This window comes from Peromyscus californicus, unplaced genomic scaffold (genome assembly GCF_007827085.1).
Source record: "Peromyscus californicus insignis strain IS unplaced genomic scaffold, ASM782708v3 Scaffold_3__1_contigs__length_106647218, whole genome shotgun sequence".
Taxonomy (NCBI): Eukaryota; Metazoa; Chordata; class Mammalia; order Rodentia; family Cricetidae; genus Peromyscus; species Peromyscus californicus.
Window position 1 is genome coordinate 74,299,016 of NW_026294551.1, and position 20,647 is coordinate 74,319,662.

Here is a 20,647-nt window from a genome sequence, read left to right on the forward strand (position 1 = left end):
AAGCCAGGATAATGAAACACCATGGAAGGAGGAAGGCAGAAATAGGCCTCTTGAGTTTGAGGGCATATATATTAACACACCATCTTATGGCACCTTTAATCCCAGTAATGGAGGGCAGAAGCAGTTTTAGGGCAGCAAGGGCAGTTATAGCAGACTGTTTCACTAGCACACAAAGATACTTCCTAAAAACCGTAACTGAAACCAGTTTCAGAAAGCTAGTTTTATTTCTAAAACTCTGTTAAAAACTTTTAGCGGGTACCAATCGTCACTTGCCACACTCGCACCAGGTTGTCTGTGTAACCAGCGAACAGAGTCTGTAAAAGAGAATGACAGCAGGGTCATGCCCAGCAATGAATTCTGTAGTCCAAAACAACTTGTCTATGACAGGCTAAGTGTATATTCCAGAGGAAGAAACAGCTTGCCATACAGATCCTGGCAGTTTTCAGCCTATTTCAGTTTACAGGTTAATAACTCCACATCAGCTTTCCCCAGACAGAAATACATATATTTAACATTCTCCACATCTAATCAGTCTATCCTAAATCAACCTGGTTTTTTCATTTCACTTGTGTTGATATTGGTCTTGTGCCTGTGAAGAGCAAGGGAGACAAGCTGGAAGCTCAGCTGGCAGACTGAAGTACTTACCTGGCCATCAGCAGACCATGCCAGGGAGGTACACTGGGGTGGCTCTGCCTTGCTGCTGGTGCTGATAACTTCTTGCTTCAGTTCATCTACTATGATCTTGCCTTCCAAGTCCTGAGAACAGACCGATCAGGTAAGGACACCTGTAACCATGGACTTAATGGCACAAATTAAAGTGCCTTGCCTGACAACTTAAACTACGAAGGAGACAGAAGTGCCTGGCCATGGGCCAGTTATCCTGGACCCACGTGTAGCACAATATGCATATTGTGGTGTATATATACAGATAGTAATGAACTATTTTTAAAAAGACCACTTACAATTCAGATTTCCAACAGATTATGACACCTCATAAAAATAAGTCCAAAAAACCAAAACAAAAAAGTTGGGCTTATCCTTTGGTACAGCACTTACCTAGCATGTGCAAGACCCCAGGTTCAACCCCAATTATTACCCTACACAAAAAATGGCTACAGAATTTGAGGTCAGCTTAGGCTACATATACACTGTCCAAAATATAAAAAACAAATGCCACCAACTAAAAGGGCACCACATTCACCCAGGAAAGGCCACAAATGTTCAAAGTACAGAAACGGGGCCCAAAACAGCAACTTTGTGGTGGGGCGTGCATGCCTAAGGAGGTAGAAGCAGGCTATCCGTGAGCTCCAAGGCCAGTCTAGCTTACATAGTAAGCCCCAGTCTTTTAGTCGTCTAATAATCCCTTAATAAAGATCACTAAATTGAATCTAAGCTGATACTAGAAGCACAGGGAAGGTCTCTTCTAAAATGGTTCTGGGGATTGAATTTAGGTCTCTCATGTACTAGAGATACTACTGGCGGGACTGTTTTTGGTTGTGTTCATGGTGTGTGGCTGTTAACTTATCTAGTGGGTAGATGAAGACAGAATAGCCTCTCATAAGAAAATTACTTTGGCCCAAATGGCAATTATTACATTCAACAAACTGCTATACATAGGCAGTCTCTGTCATTAGGCAGATGTCACCCAGTGCTTCAAACTGTCCAGGAAAAGATTTCTGACAGTGAAATCAATATGCTGTACAACAGACCACACTTACCCAAATCTTGATACTGGGGCCGGTGGCAGCACAGAGCCAGTAGCGGTTGGGGCTGAAACACAAGGCATTGATGATGTCCCCACCATCTAGTGTGTAAAGGTGCTTGCCTTCATTGAGATCCCAGAGCATAGCCTGGCCATCCTGGACAGATAGAAAATGTAAGTTAGGACAGATAAAGTTAATGACTGAAGTGTCCATGTTCATGCTCCTAAGCCTTTTCCTCTAATGTACAATACTTACACCAACTTACTTTTAAACGCACGTGAAAAACAACTTACTTTTAAAGGAAAACTTCTTTGGTATATCTTTCTACATATTTTAGGATAATGCTCACAAACATTCCTGAAGTTTAGCTAATTTTGTAACTGGTGCATGCTATCAGATAAAAGCATTCTCCTTAAAGAAAATGACGAACCCCCAAATCACCTTGCCTCCAGAAGCACAGAGGGATCCATCTGGAGAGACTGTCACTGTGTTCAGATAGCCAGTGTGGCCAATGTGGTTGGTCTTCAGCTTGCAGTTAGCCAAATTCCATACCTAGAAAAGCAGAGGTACATGGGTGACCAGGATTGTGGTCTACATTCTACAACAAGAAAGGGACAACGTCTTCTTTAAAGGTGTATTTGAACAGGCTTCTGGTGCAAGCCTATGTAGTACCAATACTGGGGTGGCTGAGCCAGGAAGATTGCTAATTTGAGGCCTGCCTGGATGACAGGACAGATAGGGACAGAGTGAAACCTAGCCTCAAAAACAAATCAAATCCCTAATGTACCATGACAAACCATCAAAAGTCAAAGTCAAGGTAATTGGCAAAAGATTCCAAACTGGAGTGCACTACCATCTGAGAAGAACAGGAACACATTTTGGATTTCTAACAGGGCCATGCCCTTGTTGAAGCTCACCTTGACCAGCTTGTCCCATCCACAGGAGACGATGATAGGGTTGCTGCTGTTCGGAGAGAAGCGGACACAAGACACCCATTCTGAATGACTCTCATCCTACAGAAGATAGAGTGGTAAGGTAAGAGGAAGCAGTCTTCCCCAGACTGCAGGTAACTACTCTAAGGGGTGACAACAGCACTCTCACTTCCTCAGAACCTGAACCTTTACTTCAAGATGAACAGAACAGTTGGTAAAGACTTGTCAAGCTTGTTGACGTGAATGTTTGAGTCCTAGGATGCCTCCAGAGTTTACCCACTCCTCATGGAGTACAGGACCAGGCGCAGCTCAGAAACAGCCTCTGGATTTCAGCATTGCAACTCAGATGGCATGTTGGAGTCATCACTGCTCCGCCTGGCATGTAGTGCAGTACTTAAACACACCTCCAGGAAGTAGATGGGAGGTTTAAGATCACCTAACCCTTAGGCAAGTTATGGGACACATCTGGGTTTTTGCTCATGTGCAAGGAAGGGCCTGCCCAATTGATGCCTTGGCTTAGGGTTCCATGCCCCAACCCAGGAGAAAAATCACCTGAGTCCCATGCCACTCATGAGCAAATGAGAGAGAGAGAGAGAGAAAAAAAAAAAAGAAACAAAAACCAAAATCCCAGACAGGACAAATGGCACATTATTGCAAAAAGTTAAAGAGTCAGATCTGAGTTCTAGGCTAACCAGGGCTACATAGTGAGGAACCCATCTCAAAAACAGCCAACAAAATCCTCAGGGAATGGGAGATAATCTCTAACTCGTAGCTCCTACTACTTCCATCATTTTACCTGGACAGTGTACTTGCAGACACCCAGAGTATTCCATAACTTTATGGTCTTGTCTCGGGATCCAGAGACAATCTGCCGGTTGTCAGAGGAGAAGGCCACGCTCAGCACATCCTTAGTATGGCCCACAAATCGTCTCGTGGTGGTGCCCCTAAGAGGGAGAACCTGGTCACTTTCTAGACAAATTTTTATCCATTTACAGTCAGATCCTTTTTTTGGTATCCTTGACCCAGTAGGCTTTATCACTCCACACGGCTCACATGTAGCTTAGGTCCCATTAGCAACCTATGCCTGGTATGTGCCAGAGAACCCATTCAGAATTGCAGGACATGTCCTCATTCCCTTGTGGGGATTGGTTGACAATGTCTTCTTGTCATCACTAGGATCCTCTATTATACCTGACAAATGCCAATCTAGGACAACTCTCAAGACAAAGCGTTGTTTTAATAGAATGCTGTACCTGGTTAAAAAAATGTTCAACTAGACCAGACCAGCCCTCAGCTACTCCAAGAAAGGAGGCTGATACCCCAACATCTTAACCCACCCTCCACAAAAGGACCAGTTTCCAAGGGGATACCACACCCTAGAGAATCTACCTCAATTTTGCCCAGCTTTCCCCCAAGGTCCCAAAGCAGCTACTTGCGTTGTGAGATCCCAGAGGCGCAGTGTTCCATCCCAGGAGCCTGAGAGGGCAAACTGGCCATCAGAGGAGATAACAACATCACTAACAAAGTGTGAGTGACCTCGCAGAGCACGCTGTGGGATGCCATAGTTGGTCTCGTCCCTGGTCAGCTTCCACATGATGATGGTCTTGTCTGAAAAGGTTGGCAAAGAAATCTCATAAGGACCACCACAACCTACTTATTGCAGTTTTCAGTGCCTTAAGGTCACTGTTCTATTAGTAAGGGGAGCATTACTACATTTAGCGGGGAAAAAGTTATTAGGAGTTTATTACTCCAGAATATAAAAAGGTATACCCGAGACTATGGGTACTACATTTCCTGGGACTGAAATTTAAATTCAACCAAAAAAAAATTTAATTTGCATTGAATGTTTCGCTACATTATGCCTACTATATAGTGCTCTAACTTAGAAGAGAATGTCAGATTCCCTGGAACTAGCTACAAATAACTGCAAACCACCTTGTACATTCTAGGAAACAAACCCTACCTACTCCCGTTTAAGAATAAGCAGTCTTATCTATCCACCGCTCCAGCCCAAGGCTAACTCAATAGCAGAAGCAGTCACTTGGGATAAGCAGACACAGTCCAAGCCACAGACCATTTCAAACCGTACAGTTCCGAATACAATGCCTGATAAACCTTACATTAGGAGAGACCGAACATAAATTTGGGTGGGTTGGGAAATCTGGGAGAAAAACACCATTAGTTCCAAGGGAAGAAAACCCAGGGCAGGAAGGGCAAGCCTAGACACCCGGGGAACAAGGCAGCTCGAGAGTTTACCCACTGTCCACAGAGCTTAGGGCCAGGCGGCGGTGGCTCAGAAACAGCCTCTGGATTTCAGCAAAGTAACTCAGATGGCATGTTGGGGTCATCACTGCCCCGCCTGGCTTGTAGCCCCTTAACTACTTAAATACATCTCCAGGAGGCAAGCGAGAGATTTAAAATCGCTAATTCTTAGGAGAGTTACTCGACACGTCTCTGTTCACGACATGTGCAAAGGGTGGCCCAGGTTCGGGCCTGCACGCCCCGACTCATAGCCAGGTGGGGGAATGAACCGAGCCAGCCAATCTGCACGCCACTTGCGAAGCAAGAAGGCACGCAATCCCTGGGACACCCAGTGTTCTGCTCGGCATGCAGCCCGTACCTCGAGACGCGGACAGGATCATGTCCGGGAACTGCGGGGTAGTGGCGATCTGTGTTACCCAGCCGTTATGGCCTTTGAGGGTCCCACGGAGGGTCATCTGCTCGGTCATGATTGCAGCTGGTGCGAGTGTCGCCGCAGCGACAAGGATGGCACCGGATAGCTCAGGGAGCCAAGCACCACAGCGGCAGCCACTGCGGCCCTGCGGAGAAAAAGAAAGAGCGGCCTCCGCCGGAACCGGAAATAGCCGGAGAGCAAGGCGGGGATTCCCATGATTCACTGCTGCCCAAAGATGGCGGCACTAGGTAGTGGGAGGAGCTGGGTGAGGTAAGTCGCCGCATTGCCGTTTGTTCTGCCACGGAACACAATTTGCCAGCGCTGTACGAATGCATTCTGAAGCCAGGTGTATCAGGTTTTTAAAAAGGCTCCTCGGCAGATTAGAACGTGCTGTAGAAGCAGAAAAAGTGAGGCGACCCGCTCATTGCCACACCGCTGCGGCTCCTCTCCCCACCCCCTCTACGTGGCAGAGACGGAGCTCCGCCCTTTCCGCTTGGTGTTCGGTTCCTGGGTTGGCGACAGCGACTTTAGCCATGACTTAAGGAAGTACAGTTAGAGCTGCAATTAAAGGCGTGTGTCACCACATCTGGCCTTGTTTGGTTTTAAGACAAGGTTTTCTGTAATGAAGGATAGTCTTAAATTGGCTTTGTAGCCAAGGGTGATTTTGATCCTCCAGCTTCTGTCTCCCAAATTCTGGGATTATAGGCCGAGGTCGCCCGGCGCGGCTAGAGAGGAAGTACTAGGTTCAGATTTCGGAGGATTCCTCTTGGAATCCCTTTCTGTGGTTCTGACCACTCCACAGAAAAGCCAGCTAGTTTGTGTTGTGTAACCCTGAAGTGTTCCTGGACAGGAAGCAGAGGAACGCAGTTGACCTGGCAACTTGATGATCTTCCTCTCAACACTTGCTTAAATATGTAGTGTCCCCCTAACGTCAGAGATCTGGCCTCAGATTTTATAATTTTATGTTTTAAAATATTATGTGAGTGTGAGTGCGCCTGTGCTTGCCACAGCGCGCAGGTGGAAGTCGGGAGCTTTCTCTCCTGCCATGTGGCCTTGGCTGCAGGTGACTTGACTTCTCGCTCAGTTCAGATATTTTTAAAAAGGAGCACCGGTCAGGATGGTAGCAACCACTAATATCTATGTGAACTAAAAGACACGTAGTTTTGGTTGTGAGCCCGCCTTTAATCCCAGCACTCGGGAGGCAGAGCCAGGCGGATCTCTGTGAGTTCGAGGCCAGCCTGGTCTACAGAGCGAGATCCAGGAAAGCCAGGGCTACGCAGAAAAATCAAAAGAAGAAAAGAAAAGGAAAAACAAGAAATAAAGCCAAAGAGGAATAGACAAAGAAATGCCCAGAGCATTGTTTATCGAGTAAATGCTATAGAATATAGGGAGCACTTCTAAGCACTTTAGGCTTAGAATATTGCTATGAACAGGAGAAAGAAGCCAGATGGCCATTTTGTTTTGTTTGCATTTTACATCTTGTGGCAGAGAAAGGCAGTGTGGTTAAGAGCAAAGTTTGGGCCGGGCGGTGGTGGTGCATGCCTTTAATCCCAGCACTCGGGAGGCAGAGGCAGACAGATCTCAGTGACTTCGCGGCCAGCCTGGTCTACAAAGTGAGTTCCAGGACAGCCAGGACTGTTACACAGAGAAACCCTGTCTTGAAAAACAAAAACAAAGGTGAAGTTTGGAGTAAAGACAGGCATATGTGAAAGCGATCTCTTGTGGGCATGTGGGAACAAGGTTCTTGGCTGGTATCTGAGGACTGAGCAGTGATGGTTGGCACAGGATTAGGGTAGGTCCTTCGCAAGGTGCGTTGGAAGGCATCTGGAAAGGAAGGGCTGTGTTGGGTGGGTATAGTGGCAAAGCTGCTGCTCCCTTTGTTTGCCCAGGTGTGCAAAGGCTAGGGCTTCTCACTTGAGATCACTTGCTCTTCTGGCCTGTTGCAGCCTCCCTGGGTTCCCCGCAGTCACTTTGTGGACTACACAGGGTGCTGTCCTGGATGTGTTCCTGTACAACCTGATGAGTGCCTTTTTAGGATCCTAAGGTTGTATATCACCTGTATGTAATGTTGTATATCCATGGTAAACCCAACTGACTGCCTTTCCTTTTTCCAAGTCTTGAGCCATTGTTTTGTTTCTCTGGTGGTCCCGGAAGTCACCTGTTCTTACTCACCCTATAACCCGTTTGCTGCCCGTTAAGTGGTCCATGCTAGCACCTTTCTGTCTCTCTGTACTGCTCTTTGTAAATAGAGAGGTGAACCACGACATCCATATACTAGCCTCCTCGTTATAAACTGCTCTTGGTAAATAGAGAGGTGAACCACCACATCCATATACTAGCCTCCTCGTTATAAACTGCTCGACATTTATTTCCATTTGAAAAAGTGTCATTCTCTTTTCCTCTGGTCTTGGGGATTGAATCCAGGCTTTCTGTCTTGGTAGACAAGCATGCTGCCAGTGAGCTACACCACCAGACTCTTTTCTTCCTTCTTTTTTCTCCTTCCTCCCTTACCTCCCTCTTTTCCTCTCTACGTCTCCTTCCTAAGACAAGGTGTCACCATGTAGCTTTTTTTTTTGATAGTACAGCATTTTATTGAAGGTAATAAAAAAAAGTTAATTTCCACTAAGCTAAAGTTATTAGGCAGGGAAGTCCCTTAAAACAGTGAGATCTAACCCTCCTGTGAGACAAAAGACCTTCTCCCACTAGCCTGAAGGCACTCAAGGGTCTTGATGTCCTCTACTCTTGGTTAGCCCATGACATCATACCCCCTCGAGAGAGTTTCCACTCACTCCAGAGGCCAGGAATGTCGGGCTAAAGGGAACTGTCATTCAAAGGCCAGATCAGCTTCCATTCAACCCCAAACCTATGGTTCAGACAATAGCAGAACAGCCTGGAAGGATCCAAAACAGAGCCCCATTTAAACAGTAGAGTTTTAGCCCAACAGAGGGAAATACATGGCTGACTTTTATCTTCCTAGTACTAAAATTATAAGCATGTTCCACCAAGCCCTGATGTCTGTTCTTTTTTCTTGATCTCTGCCTAGGGTGTCCCAAGGAATCAGCATCTCTGAGCTAGCACTGGAAGTCTGAGTTTAAAATGAGCCCTTCCAGGGGTTGGGGATTTAGCTCAGTGAACCCTTCCCAGACCTTCCGGGGCTGCCTGAGATAGGACTGCTGCAGATCTTTTTCCCAGAAGCTGGAGGTTGGGGCGGGATGTATGTGTTGGGCAGCGTTGCCCACAGAGACTCTGCCTTCCACAGAGTTCCTGCCTACCATGACTTTGCTCTATCTCTGTTGTTCCTAGGATCATGAGACCCCGACTGAGGCTTGAGACCTGAAGCTGCCGTCATCCTTCCTGCAATTCAAGCCCCTACAGGGAGAATTTAGTAGTCGTTTTGGATTTCATGTTGGCTGAGATGGTGATGCCACCCATAAAACAGGGATTTTTGGACAGCCAGACTCAAAAGGATTGGGATTTCCTTTGCAAGTCTTCCTTCAGTTCCTTCACAGGAACCAAAGAGGATGTGTACCGACCATGATGGTTGCTGGAGGACAACAGAGCCTAGCCAGTCACCTTGTAATATTGGAGATTTCTTGAGGTGTAGCTTGGGGCATGGGCCTGAGGGGCAGAGGGGCCACCTTGCCTGCTCCTCACTCACTGGAGTTGAACATCCCTTCATCACTTATTTTCTGAAGCTCCCTACCAGCATCAGCAAATGCTCCTGCCTAGTTGGGGCCAGGAAACCCTGCTTCTGAGGGAAGAATCCGTACATTTGACTCGAGGTCAGTGAGGGTTCCCAGCTCCTTCTGTCAGAGCCACCTCTCAGCCACAGGATGGTTGAGTATTAGCCATGCTCCTCCCAAAATAAGTCTGCAAATGTTGGGAATGAATGACTCCAGCTCCTTTCTCACCCCTGGTCATTCTTCTAGCCATGTGGAGATGGAAAGCCTACTGGACACCCCCCACTCCCCCCACACCCTAATTTGGTTTTGGGAAAAAATTCGGGGTTGGCCCATACCATGTTGGCAGAACCCTTCCTGGCTGTGTTCACCGTTCCTGTCCTGAAGTTCAGCTGTGCTTCACCATGTGTCTGAGCTCATGAACTGCTTCCATTCCACACAAGGGAAGTAGCCCTTGAGACATTGGAAAGTCATTCTCTGTTTTGTAGAAACCCTCAGGACCCACCCAGTATATGCCAGTGTATGCTAGCTCTTCAGGCTGTCTGGAGCTCTGTGATCTTGGGCTCCACCCATTCTTGCCAGCATTCATTACTCTGGAGGTGGGGGCTCTGTAGATAACCGAGGGACTGACAGGTATGTGGTCAGAATCAACCAGCCTTCTCCTGGCTATGCAGATTCCTAGTGACTGCTTTTGTCAGGCCCCTGTGTGGTCGCATGAATCTTCCTCTGCTTCTCCCACTCATCATTTTCCTCCACACAAGCCCTTATACATTACTTTTCTGCCTAGAAAGCCCTCCATAGCCTACCCTCCCTTCTCATAGCTAAAACTAAACTTCCTTGGATCTTTCCTGAGGTTGCTGGGAAGTGCTCAGTGACCCCCAGGTTAAGGTCAGGTTCCTTTGGTGCTCTCATGGCCATGCTTGTAGTCACTGATCCTAAATTCAGTGACTACTTACGGGACTCTTAGGGCTTCCTTTATGAGTGTCCTGGGGATAGCATTGGTCTGTTTCTGCCCACATTTTGTATTTTCAGCACCATGTTGAGGACTTGGCCTGTAAAAGATTCTAATCTTCATGGTCAGCTTCACAGACTTATTTTTAAATGTCAAAGGAAGGGTGTTCCAGATAGAGGGATCAGCATAGGTTCAGAGTCTTGGCTTTGAAAGTTTAAGTAGTAGACAGAAACCCTAGATAGGCAAGGATCACTAGTGAGGAATGTGTTTCTTCCTAAAGAGTCAGAATTTTGTCCTGATAATAGTCTCAGTCTCTGTCTCTGTCTCTGTCTCTCTCTCTCCCTCTCCCTCTCTCTCCCTCTCCCTCCCTCTCCCTCCCTCTCTCCCTCCCTCCTTCCCCCCTCTCCTCTCTCTCTCTCTGTTTTTGGTTTTTCAAGACAGGAATTCTCTGTGTTCTCCTGCCTGTCCTGGAACTCTCTGTAGATCAGGCTGGCCTCAAACTCAGAGATTCACCTGCCTTTGCCCCCAGAATTGAGTGCTGGGATTAAAGGCGTGCACCACCACTGCCCAGCTTCTCAAGTCATCTCTTTAGGTTAAGAGCAGAGAAACTGGACTTTGTTCGTGATTCTTCATAAAATCTAAGCAATGAAACCATTGCCCTATTGCAGTTACTTTTATTATTTAGTTCCGAGATCTTGATTTTGTATCTGCTCTGTCACTTATGGACCTTGTTTTCTCAACTGGACATAACAGCTCTAACATTTAAAAAATATTGAGGGGATCCTGCTGCCTCTACTCTGAGAGCTGGAGAAGTGGAGCATTTTATCTGTTAATTCACAGATGCTATGGATACTGTTAGTAAGGTTCTGGCTAGACCAGGCTGGCCTTCCCCTGAACACTGTGAACACCAAGGCCATGTTCTGGCTATAGGGCCTTAGTCTACACTACTAAGTCTACAGGGCTTGCATTTACACCAGTGGTTCTCAATTGGATATTTAAACAATTTTTTTTTAATGTGATGGATGTTTTGCTTATATTTGTGTCTGTGTGTGCAATGCCCAAAGAGACTAGAAGAGGGTGTGGGATCCCCTGGAAATGGTGTTACAGAGGGTTGTGAGTTGCCTGCCATGTGGGTGCTGGGAATAGAACCTGGGTTTTTTTGGAAGAGCAGCCGGGGCTCTTAACTGCTGAGCCAACTCTCTAGCTCTATGGGGATGATTTTTGAATGTCCCCACAGGTGACGTTTTGCAGTGTCTGGAGACATTTGATGCTGTCATAACTGGTGGAGGAGGCAAGTGTATCTCTGTTAACTGGAATCCTGAGACATTAAGTATCTGACAACACACAGAACAGCCCCTCAACCCCAAAGAATTATCTTGTTCAAAGTATTAATTCTGAGCTTGAGAAACTTTAGTCTAGTTGAAGTGTAGACCAGGTCTTCATGCCTGTGATGTCCAGGCCCAGTCATATAAGATATAAGGCTAGCAAGTGTCTGATAAGTTGGGAAAGGAAAACTACAGAGTCATCGGGCTCTATGAAGCTGCAGGGTAACTCTAACCATAGTGTGTTTAAATATAATGGAAGCCTTAGAGCTAAGGTGATGATGCAGGTGGAGCTGAAGATTTGTTTTTTGTTGTTTGTTTGTTTGTTTGTTTGTTTTTGTTTTCCGAGACAAGGTTTCTCTGTTTAGCTTTGGTGCCTGTCCTAGATCTCGCTCTGCCACCACCACCTGGCTAGGAGTTGAGGATTTTAGATGTAGGAAATCTGTGTGAAGATGGGGTCCATGGTGCAGCCACAGTAGAGAGGAGCAAGTTTTAACAGTCTGGCAGGTGATGCAGCAGTCAACAGCTGAACCTGGAAAGGAAGACATTCAGTAAAATGAGTGCCTGGTACGTATGATTGTACCACCCCACCCCACAAAGTTTTAGTAATACATACTGCTATTTTATTTGTTTTTTTTTTTGTTTTTTTTTTTTGTTTTTTGGTTTTTCGAGACAGGGTTTCTCTGTGTAGCTTTGCGCCTTTTCTGGGACTCACTTGGTAGCCCAGGCTGGCCTCGAACTCACAGAGATCCGCCTGGCTCTGCCTCCCGAGTGCTGGGATTAAAGGCGTGCGCCACCACCGCCCGGCTATACTGCTATTTTAAAGGTGTAAAAAATTCCAATTTTGGCTGGGCAGTGGTGGTGAATACCTTTAATCCCAGCACTCGGGAGGCAGAGACAGGCGGATCTCTGTGAGTTCGAGGCCAGCTTGGTCTACAGCGCGAGATCCAGGACAGGCACCAAAACTACACAGAGAAACCCTGTTTTGAAAGAAAAACAAAAAGAATTTTTCAATTCTGTTTCCTTCAGTGCTACTGAAAAATTCAAAGTTGATCTCCTTGTAGTTCACTTGGTAGAGTACTCGCCTAACATGGATAAAGCCCCAGCTTCAGTCCCTTGCATCCCATAAAACTGGGTGTGGTGGCACATGCTTGTAGTCTCAAAGCTTGGGAGGTGGAGGCAGGAAGATCAAACATTTAAGATCATTTTTTTTTTTTTTTTGTATATATTGAGTTCAAGGCCAGCCTGAGATACATGAGATCTGTCTAAAAACAAAACCAGAACAACAAAAACCCCAGTATTAATTGTGTCTGGGAGTACTTGTTGCTCTTCTAGACGGCCTGGGTTGTGTTCCCTGCACCCGTATTGGGTGACTCAAAACCACATGTAACTCTAGCTTTAGGGATCAAGATGCCCTCTTTTGCCTCCAAAGACACCGGCACATGCATAGCATGCACACACATACACACACACACACACACACACACACACACACACACACACACAAAACATGAAGCATCACCAGAATTAGAATGGTTTTGTGGCTATTATACCAATAGATTTTTCTCCTCGTTCATGTTCTCTGATTCAGCCTCTGAGATTTTTGTCCAATTATAGGAGAAATATTTACCCACTTCTGGCCTCCTTGGTCACCTGCCTTATGTGCACACTACCTGCCCCCCCCCATTAAAAATAAAATGAAACCCTGTCTCAAAACAAGCAAAAAAACAGCAGCAACAGCAACAACAAAAACAAATATGGGCTAGAAAGATGGTTCAACTGGTGAGCGAACTTAATGCTTTTCCGGCAAATGGGAGGTCAGTTCCCAGCTCCCATGTCAAGCAACTCATGACCGGCTGTAACTCCAGTTCCAGGGCCTTTGACACCCTCAGGCACCTGAACTCATATGCACATACCCACACACAGACATGGGCACACATAAACATAATTAACAATTGTAGCTGGAGTTTTCCTGCCTGGCCTACAGTCAGGACAAATCTCTCTCACCTGCCAGTCCCACAGCCACTCAAACCCGACCAAGTAAACACAAAGACTTATATTGCTTACAAACTGTATGGCCGTGGCAGGCTTCTTGCTAACTGTTCTTACAGCTTAAATTAATCCATTTCTATAAATCTATACCTTGACACATGGCTCATGGCTTACCGGCATCTTCACATGCTGTTTCTCATCGTGGCGGCTGGCAGTGTCTCTCTGACTCAGCCTTCCACTTCCCAGCTTTATTCTCCTCCTTGTCCCGCCTATACTTCCTGCCTAGCCAATGGCCAGTGTTTTATTTATTGACTAATCAGCAACACATTTGCCATACAGAACATCCCACAGCAAAAAATAAATTTAAAAGATAGGTAAAACATGATCAGTCTCTTTCAGGAGTACCAAGTAAAAGGCCTATGGTGACCCTTCATCCAGCTTTATCCAGGTTTTCAGTCGTTTTCTCCCTCCTTGATTTGTGCCTTGGTGAGAAGTACATTGTACTAAGATATACCAGTATAGACTTAAATACGTACAGCATAAGTAAAGTTCCTGGAAACTTTTAATGTTCCCTCCCTTATGCTTTTAAGGAACTAACATTTTCTCTTTTATTCAATAAAATGTTGTTTAAGATACAGTATAAAATTGTCCTGATGGTGCAGGCTTGTCTTTTCAGCTGCTTGGGAAGCTAAAGTGGGAAGATTGCAAGTTCAAGGTCTGACTGGACTATGATGTGAGTTCAAGGCCAGCCTCCACCACTAAGAGACCCTGACTGAACACACAAAAGGAGGGCTGGAACATAGTTCAATTGTAGGTCACTTGCTTAGCATATTCAAGGCCCTAGGCTCAATGTCCAATGTGGGATGTTTGAAGTTAGGAATAGCAAGCAGCTTGTGTAAAATGCTGTCCAGTCAGATCCCAGTAATGACACAGAGATTTCTTATTTTATGAAAGCTCGCCTTATAGCTTAGGCTTGTTATAACTTAAATTGGCCCATTTATATTAATCTACATTTGCTACATGGCTTGTGGCTGTTACCTCTCCTCCTGTACATCCTGCTTGCTCTGCCTCTCCTGGATCTCCCCTGTGCTTCAGTTATTTCCTCCCACTTCTTCTCTCTGCCTGGAACTACTGCCTATACCTCCTGCCTAGCTATTGACCGTTCAGCTCTTCATTAAACCAATTACAGCAATAGATCTTCACACAGTGTGCAAATATCCCACAACAGCAGCTACTCTAGTGGAGCCTTCAACACACTCTGAAGTCCCTTTTCTCCATTTCTGGGCTTGAGCTAAACTGTTAAGTTGCAGAGAGGAAGGGGGTTTTGCACACCATTTTATACATACCTGACTTGGTGCTGAACAGACAGCAAGCATTCCCAGCACAAGTGACACTTGGGAGGTGGAAGCAGCAGAACTGGGATGTCAAGGTTTACTCCTGATACATGCTGAGATCAAGGAGCCTGAGTAAGAAATAAAACACACACCAGACACCTACCTAGGGCTGAAGAGATGGCTCAGTGGTTAAGAGCACTTGCTGCTCTGTGGAGGCCCAAACTACTCAGGGTCAGAGAATCTCAGCTTGCTTTACTCAGCAGGGCTCCATAATGAGATGATTTGACCACGGGCGTGTTTACCAGGTGTTTGGAAGGGTCTACCCTTGGCTGTATGGTGTGCTTTGATCTTGTAAGGGGGAAGTCTTTTGCCTCTCCCCCTGGCATGTTATAGAAAGCCTTTTGAATAAAGCCTGAAGGCTGTTGGGTATTGGTCTAGGTCTTTCCGAAGCTATCCTGTGTTTCTGTCTTTCTTCTCGTTGGCTAGGTCTCTCTTTCTAATATTTTCTTATCCCCCTCTGTCCTCCTCCTAAGAACCCTAGAAAAGGAGGGAAAGGTCGGAGCTGGACTTCCAAGGACCCACACACTGCTCTTACAGAAGACCCCAGTTCTTAGTACTATAGCTCCAAGGCTACCTGCACACACATAATAACATGATATACATTCATACAGATACAGAAACATACACATAAGGGGCTAGAGACTTATAAGAAGAGCACTGACTGTTCTTCCAGAGGACCCGGTTCAGTTCCCAGCAACCACATGGCAGGTAACAATTGTCTGTAACTCTAAGATGTGACACCCTTACACAGACATACATGCAGGCAAAACACCAATGTAAAAGAAAAAATGAAAAAGCCGGGCAATGGTGGCATACACCTTTAATCCCAGCACTCAGGAGGCAGAGGCAGGTGGATCTCAGAGCTCAAGACCAGCCTGGTCTACAGAGCAAGTTCCCGGACAGCCAAGGCTACTCAAATCCTGTCTCAAAAAACAAAACAAAACAAAAACAAAAAACCAACCAAACAAACAAAAATTCACCCTGAGTGTGATGGTACATGTCTTTAATCTCAGCACTCAGGAGGCTGAGGTAGGCAGATTGTTTGAGTTCAAGGCCCCCCTGGTCTATCTATGGAGTTCGTGGACCACTAGGACCACACCAAGAGACCATGTCTCAAAATAACAACAACAACAACAAAATTACACTTTTGTTGGGACAATATTTTTGGTCTTAAACTCTGTACTCAAGGATGACCTTGAACTCTTGATCTACCTGCCTCTTTGTCCCAAGAGCTGGGGTTACAAATGTTCCTGCTCCTGTTTTATAATGTTTTTCTTCTCCCTTTCCCCCATTTAACATACTGATCCAGGCCTGATTCTAGGGACTAACAGGAGACAATAGTGTTGTTGACAAATTTGTAATCTGCTGTCAGTTTGCAGATAAGAAACCCCAAACAGCGGTAAATTGTTAAACATTCTGAAGTGTCTTGTAGACCAAAAAGGGACAAGGTTAGTTAACCACTTCCATGGCATTTGAAGAAAATACTGGATTCGAGAGTTACTGGAATTGGCCATGGAAAATTAGGGTTATGCTTACAGCGGTTTCAAGTTGAAATAAGCTACTGTGACAATGTGCCGCTCCACAGGCCACCCATATTCTCAGGGGCTTTTCCTTTCCTGGGTGGGTGCTGGCAGAGGGTGTGCTCAGTGTCTCCTCTATAGGTGTGTAGCCCCAAAGCCAAAATTAGAGAGAGAGAGAGAGAGAAGGTTAGTGGGGAGATAAACACTTTCCGGAACTGCAAAGAAAACACTCCCTTTCTGGCTTCATTTTTCCTCATGTTTAGAGACACAGCATGCTCAGGGTGTCTCAAGTAGAACTTGAGTGGAATGTTTTCAGGTCTCTTGAACTGACTGAGAGCTGTGGTGCCTACTGGTGTGCATCTCCATGGCAGGCATGAGCTGCCCATCTTCTGGTGCTTAAGGGACACAACAGAACCACCTCTCCAGCTGCTCTGCTCTGATTCATCATGTGCACCTAGAAGAATCTTCTCCGTGTCCCCATTGTGGAGGTTTCCAAAAGGAGGCGCTCCAGCTCCCCCTCCCCCAGTCTCCTATTGTCTGGACCATTGCCATTGCTACAGTTCATGGTTAACTTCAACTAGGGAGTGTTGAGCGTCACTGGTGTGGCCCAGGCTGCTCTTCCATCGGATATTCTAGCCAGGAACTCTGTCCCCGAGCATCTTTCGTTCTTGTTTTTCAAGTTTCTGTTTGTTATTGCTGGGCAGGGACAGCAGAGGCTCTGCTAAACAAGAGACTACATGAGATGACTGGTGGAAGAACTGCCGTGGCTCCAGGGTGACCGTCATAGTTAGCTTCAGCTGTCAACTTGACACAAACCTAGAACCAGCTGGGAGGAGGGTAAACCAGCAACTGAGAAACTGCCTCTCTCAGGCTGACCTGTTGCCATGTCTGTGAAGCATTTTCCTAATTGCCTATTGATGTAGGAGGGCGTAGCCCACTGTGGGCGGTGCCATCTGTAGCCAGGTGGGCTTGGGCTGTGTCAGGAAGATAGCTTAGCAAGTCAAGGGAAGCAGTCTAGTAGGCATTCCGCCCCAACTCCAGGTTCCTGCTTGAGTTCCTGTCTTGACTTCCCTTGATGATGGACTATGACCTTGAAGAACCAAAACACCCTCATTTCAAGCAAGCCCCTCACCCCAGCTTGAAACAGGCCTGAGTTTCAAAATTCTCAGAGCTGCTGACATAGGTCTCAGGACAAAGTCAGGATGTTGAAGAGCCATCTGGTAGCAACTGATTAACCATAGAATACCCCAATGCCGGAGATGGTCAAAAGTACAAAGTCAGGATGTTTGAAGGACTATCTGGTAACAATTGATTAACCACAGAATGCCCCAATGCCAGAGGTAGTCTATAAAGTTTGACAAACAACAAGTTAAAACTAGAAAGTAAGATAACACAGAAATTCTGAAAAGCCCCTAAAACTTGAGCCAATCAGAATTGTACCCGTACTAGCACCCCTAAATGATGTAACCTTGTGGTTTTTGCCTTTAAAAACTGAGCTTGCAGAGGGGCGGGCACCTCCTCCAGCCTCTACTGTGTTGGATGTCTTGACAAGGTCCCTGCTGCGTGGCTTATACTGCTTCAATAAACCTTGCTGTTGCATCTTGGTGAGTTCGTGGCTCTGGTGGTCTCTTTGGTGGTCTCACGCCCAGGGCATAACAACCTGTAATCAAAATTCAATCCTTTCCTCCCCAAGTTGTTTTTGGTCAGAATGTTTTATCACCGCAAGAGAAAAGCAAACCAGGATAGTACGCCACCTCTTTTCTTTTTAAAAATTTAAACGTGTGTGTGTGTGTGTGTGTGTGTGTGTGTGTGTGTGTGTGTGTGTGTAGGTCAGAGAACAACTTTCAGGAGTCAGTTCTCTCTATCCAGCATGTGTGCTCTGGGGATAGAGCTCATGTTGTCAGGCTTGGTGGCAAACAACTTTACCACTGAACCATCTCACCTGCCCCTGTTTCCTTTTGCTCTTTTTTTGTTTGTTTTTTGTTTTTTCTCTGTGTAGCTTTGCGCCTTTCCTGGAACTTATTCTGTAGCCCAGGCTGGCCTCGAACTCCGCCTGGCTCTGCCTCCCAAGTGCTGGGATTAAAGGCGTGCGCCACCACCGCCCGGCTCCTTTTGCTTTTAAAACTTGTGAGATATTCCTGGCTCTTTACATTGTTTCATACTAAGAATGAAAACACACACACACACACACACACACACACACACACACACACAGACACACGTGTGTACATGCATGCACTTGTACACATATGTATTTTAAGATGGATTTTTTTAATGAGTGTATTTGTTACACTGGTGCTGGCAGAGGCCAGAAAAGGGTGTTGGATCCTTGGAGCTGGAGTTACAGGTACTTGAAAGCACTGAACATTTTTTTTTTTAAAACTGAATATTTTTTCTTTATGTATGAGTGCTTTGCCTACATGTATATCTGTGCACCCCATGTGTGCCTGGTGCTGGCAGAGACCAGAAGAGGGCATAGAATCCCTTGAAATGAATTACAGATGGTTGTAAGCCACATGTGGGTGCTGAGAATTGAACCTTGGTGTTCTGGAAGAACAACCAGTGCTCTTTAACGGGTGAGTCATCTCCAGCCCACTAAGAATATCTTTGTAGTAAAATGTTTCCCCAAATAAAAATTCCTTAGTTGCTCTTACTTCCCAGCTTTTCCTAAGAGAACCTGGAGTTCTGTAAGCTCTGCAAGTTGAGCCCTGGGCCTTGTGCTTTTAAGTCTTCTGGGCAGCCATCTCCATCGGCATTGCAAACAGACTCCCAAAGAAAAAGAAAACATTTTAAAATGGAGAGGAATTAAAAGAAAAAAAAAAAAGACATAAAATGCAAAACCAAACAAAATGATGGCAGGGACTGTAGCTCATGGTAGGATTTTTGAGTAGCGTATGCAAGGCCTTGTATTCACTCCCCAGCACCAATAAGTAGGAAATAAGTTAGACTTTTCCCTGAGATTCCGTTGGCAAGAACTCAACTAAGAAATACCTGAAGGGGCTCTGGAGAGAGATGGGTGAGGGCTGGAGAGCTGGCTCTGAGATTGAGCATGTACAGGGCTTGATCCACATTGTATGGCTTAACAACCACCTGTGACTTCAACTCCATGGGGGTCCTGATGCCTCTGATTTCCAAGGGCACCTGCACTCATGCACATACTCCCACAAAGACACAGGCATATGCATAATTAAAAATTATACTTCTGAGATAGGGCCTTGCTGTGTAGTTCTGGCTTAGAATAAACTATGCCAGCCAAGCTGAAGTTGAACTGACAGATCTGTCTGCTTCTACCTCCTGAGTCATCATTCCCAGTAAATATCTTTAAAAAAAAAATGAGGTCAGGGATGTGCCACATTTGATAGAGTACTTGTCTAGCAGGCATGAAGCCCTGGGTTTGATATCTAGTACCATGAGCCAGGCATGGTGGCACATGCCCTGTCATCCCAGTATTTGGGGCGTGGGTGTTGGGGGCAGAGGAGAGCATGAGGCTAAGAATAGTCACGTGGAAGAAGACAAACACGTCAGAGTTCTCTGTGTCCAGCTGAAGTCAAGAACAGTACATAGGTTGGGCGGCACGCCTTTTTTTTTTTGTTTGTTTGTTTTGTTTTGTTTTTGTTTTTCGAGACAGGGTTTCTCAGTGTAGCTTTGGAGCCTGTCCTGGAACTCACTCTGTAGCCCAGACTGGCCTGGAATTCACAGAGATCCGCCTCCCGAGTGCTGGGATTAAAGGCGTGTGCCATCATCGCCCGGTTTGGCGCACGCCTTTAATCCCAGCACTTGGGAGGCAGAGACAGGCGATGAGTTTAGGCCAGCCTGGTCTACAAAGTGAGATCCAGAACAGCCAGGACTGTTACACAGAGAAACCCCGTCTCCAAAAAGCCAAAAAAAAAAAAAAAAAAAAAAAAAATTATGTCTACAGTGTTCTGCCTACATGTATGCCTGCAATGCAGGCCAGAAGAGGGTACCAGAACACATTGTAAGATAGTTGTGACCCACCATGTGGTTGCTGGGAATTGAACTCATGACCCCTGGAAGAGGTCAGAGAGTAAAGCACTCATCAGGAAATAAATGGACATTCCAAGAACGGTTCCACAGAAAAAGGCACAACAAACAAAGCCCAAACACAGCCACAAAACGCCGACTCTAGGGCTCGGTGCTGCCACCTAGTGTCCGCTCTGGTTCCCGCTTGACAGCGAGCTCCATTACCCACTGAGCCCTGTTGTCAGGCCTCATTTAATTTTCAGTTTAGTATTTTCTCCTGTGATTAGGACAATTGTATTGGTTTTTCTTTCAAAATATATGGGTATGTAGATGAAGTCATCCTTGGATTTTCCCGCAGGGCAGTAAAGGTGTTCTGAAATCTCTGTACTAAGGAGATTCATTCTGATTGGCTCTGACAGACGTTCCACACAGGTGAAACCAGGACCCTGAGCTGGAAGAAGAGCTAGTGAGGGGAAAGCCCTACGAGAGGAGGGTAT

General features: G+C 46.0%; 1 protein-coding gene, 1 long non-coding RNA gene and 3 other non-coding genes across 5 annotated transcripts; 1 reads left to right on the forward strand and 4 right to left on the reverse strand.

The window, feature by feature from the left end:
• Nucleotides 1-201: 201 nt before the first annotated feature.
• Nucleotides 202-5,487, reverse strand: Rack1 (receptor for activated C kinase 1). The gene is made up of 8 exons (XM_052758151.1): nt 5,256-5,487; nt 4,072-4,243; nt 3,432-3,579; nt 2,621-2,716; nt 2,145-2,255; nt 1,719-1,859; nt 646-756; nt 202-314 (listed from the first exon to the last, which is right to left on the reverse strand). The coding sequence occupies exons 1-8, from the start codon at nt 5,362-5,364 to the stop codon at nt 249-251; spliced, it is 954 nt and encodes a 317-aa protein (XP_052614111.1). The 5' UTR covers nt 5,365-5,487; the 3' UTR covers nt 202-248.
• LOC128123545 (small nucleolar RNA SNORD95) lies at nt 2,941-3,008 on the reverse strand. The gene has a single exon (XR_008222720.1). It is a non-coding gene; the product is annotated as a small nucleolar RNA SNORD95 (small nucleolar RNA).
• On the reverse strand, nt 3,736-3,815 carry LOC128123533 (small nucleolar RNA SNORD96 family). The gene has a single exon (XR_008222712.1). It is a non-coding gene; the product is annotated as a small nucleolar RNA SNORD96 family (small nucleolar RNA).
• On the reverse strand, nt 4,925-4,992 carry LOC128123546 (small nucleolar RNA SNORD95). The gene has a single exon (XR_008222721.1). It is a non-coding gene; the product is annotated as a small nucleolar RNA SNORD95 (small nucleolar RNA).
• A 116-nt stretch (nt 5,488-5,603) lies between the features above and the next one.
• On the forward strand, nt 5,604-17,773 carry LOC128122523 (uncharacterized). The gene is made up of 2 exons (XR_008222454.1): nt 5,604-6,986; nt 8,613-17,773. It is a non-coding gene; the product is annotated as an uncharacterized LOC128122523 (long non-coding RNA).
• Nucleotides 17,774-20,647: the final 2,874 nt, after the last annotated feature.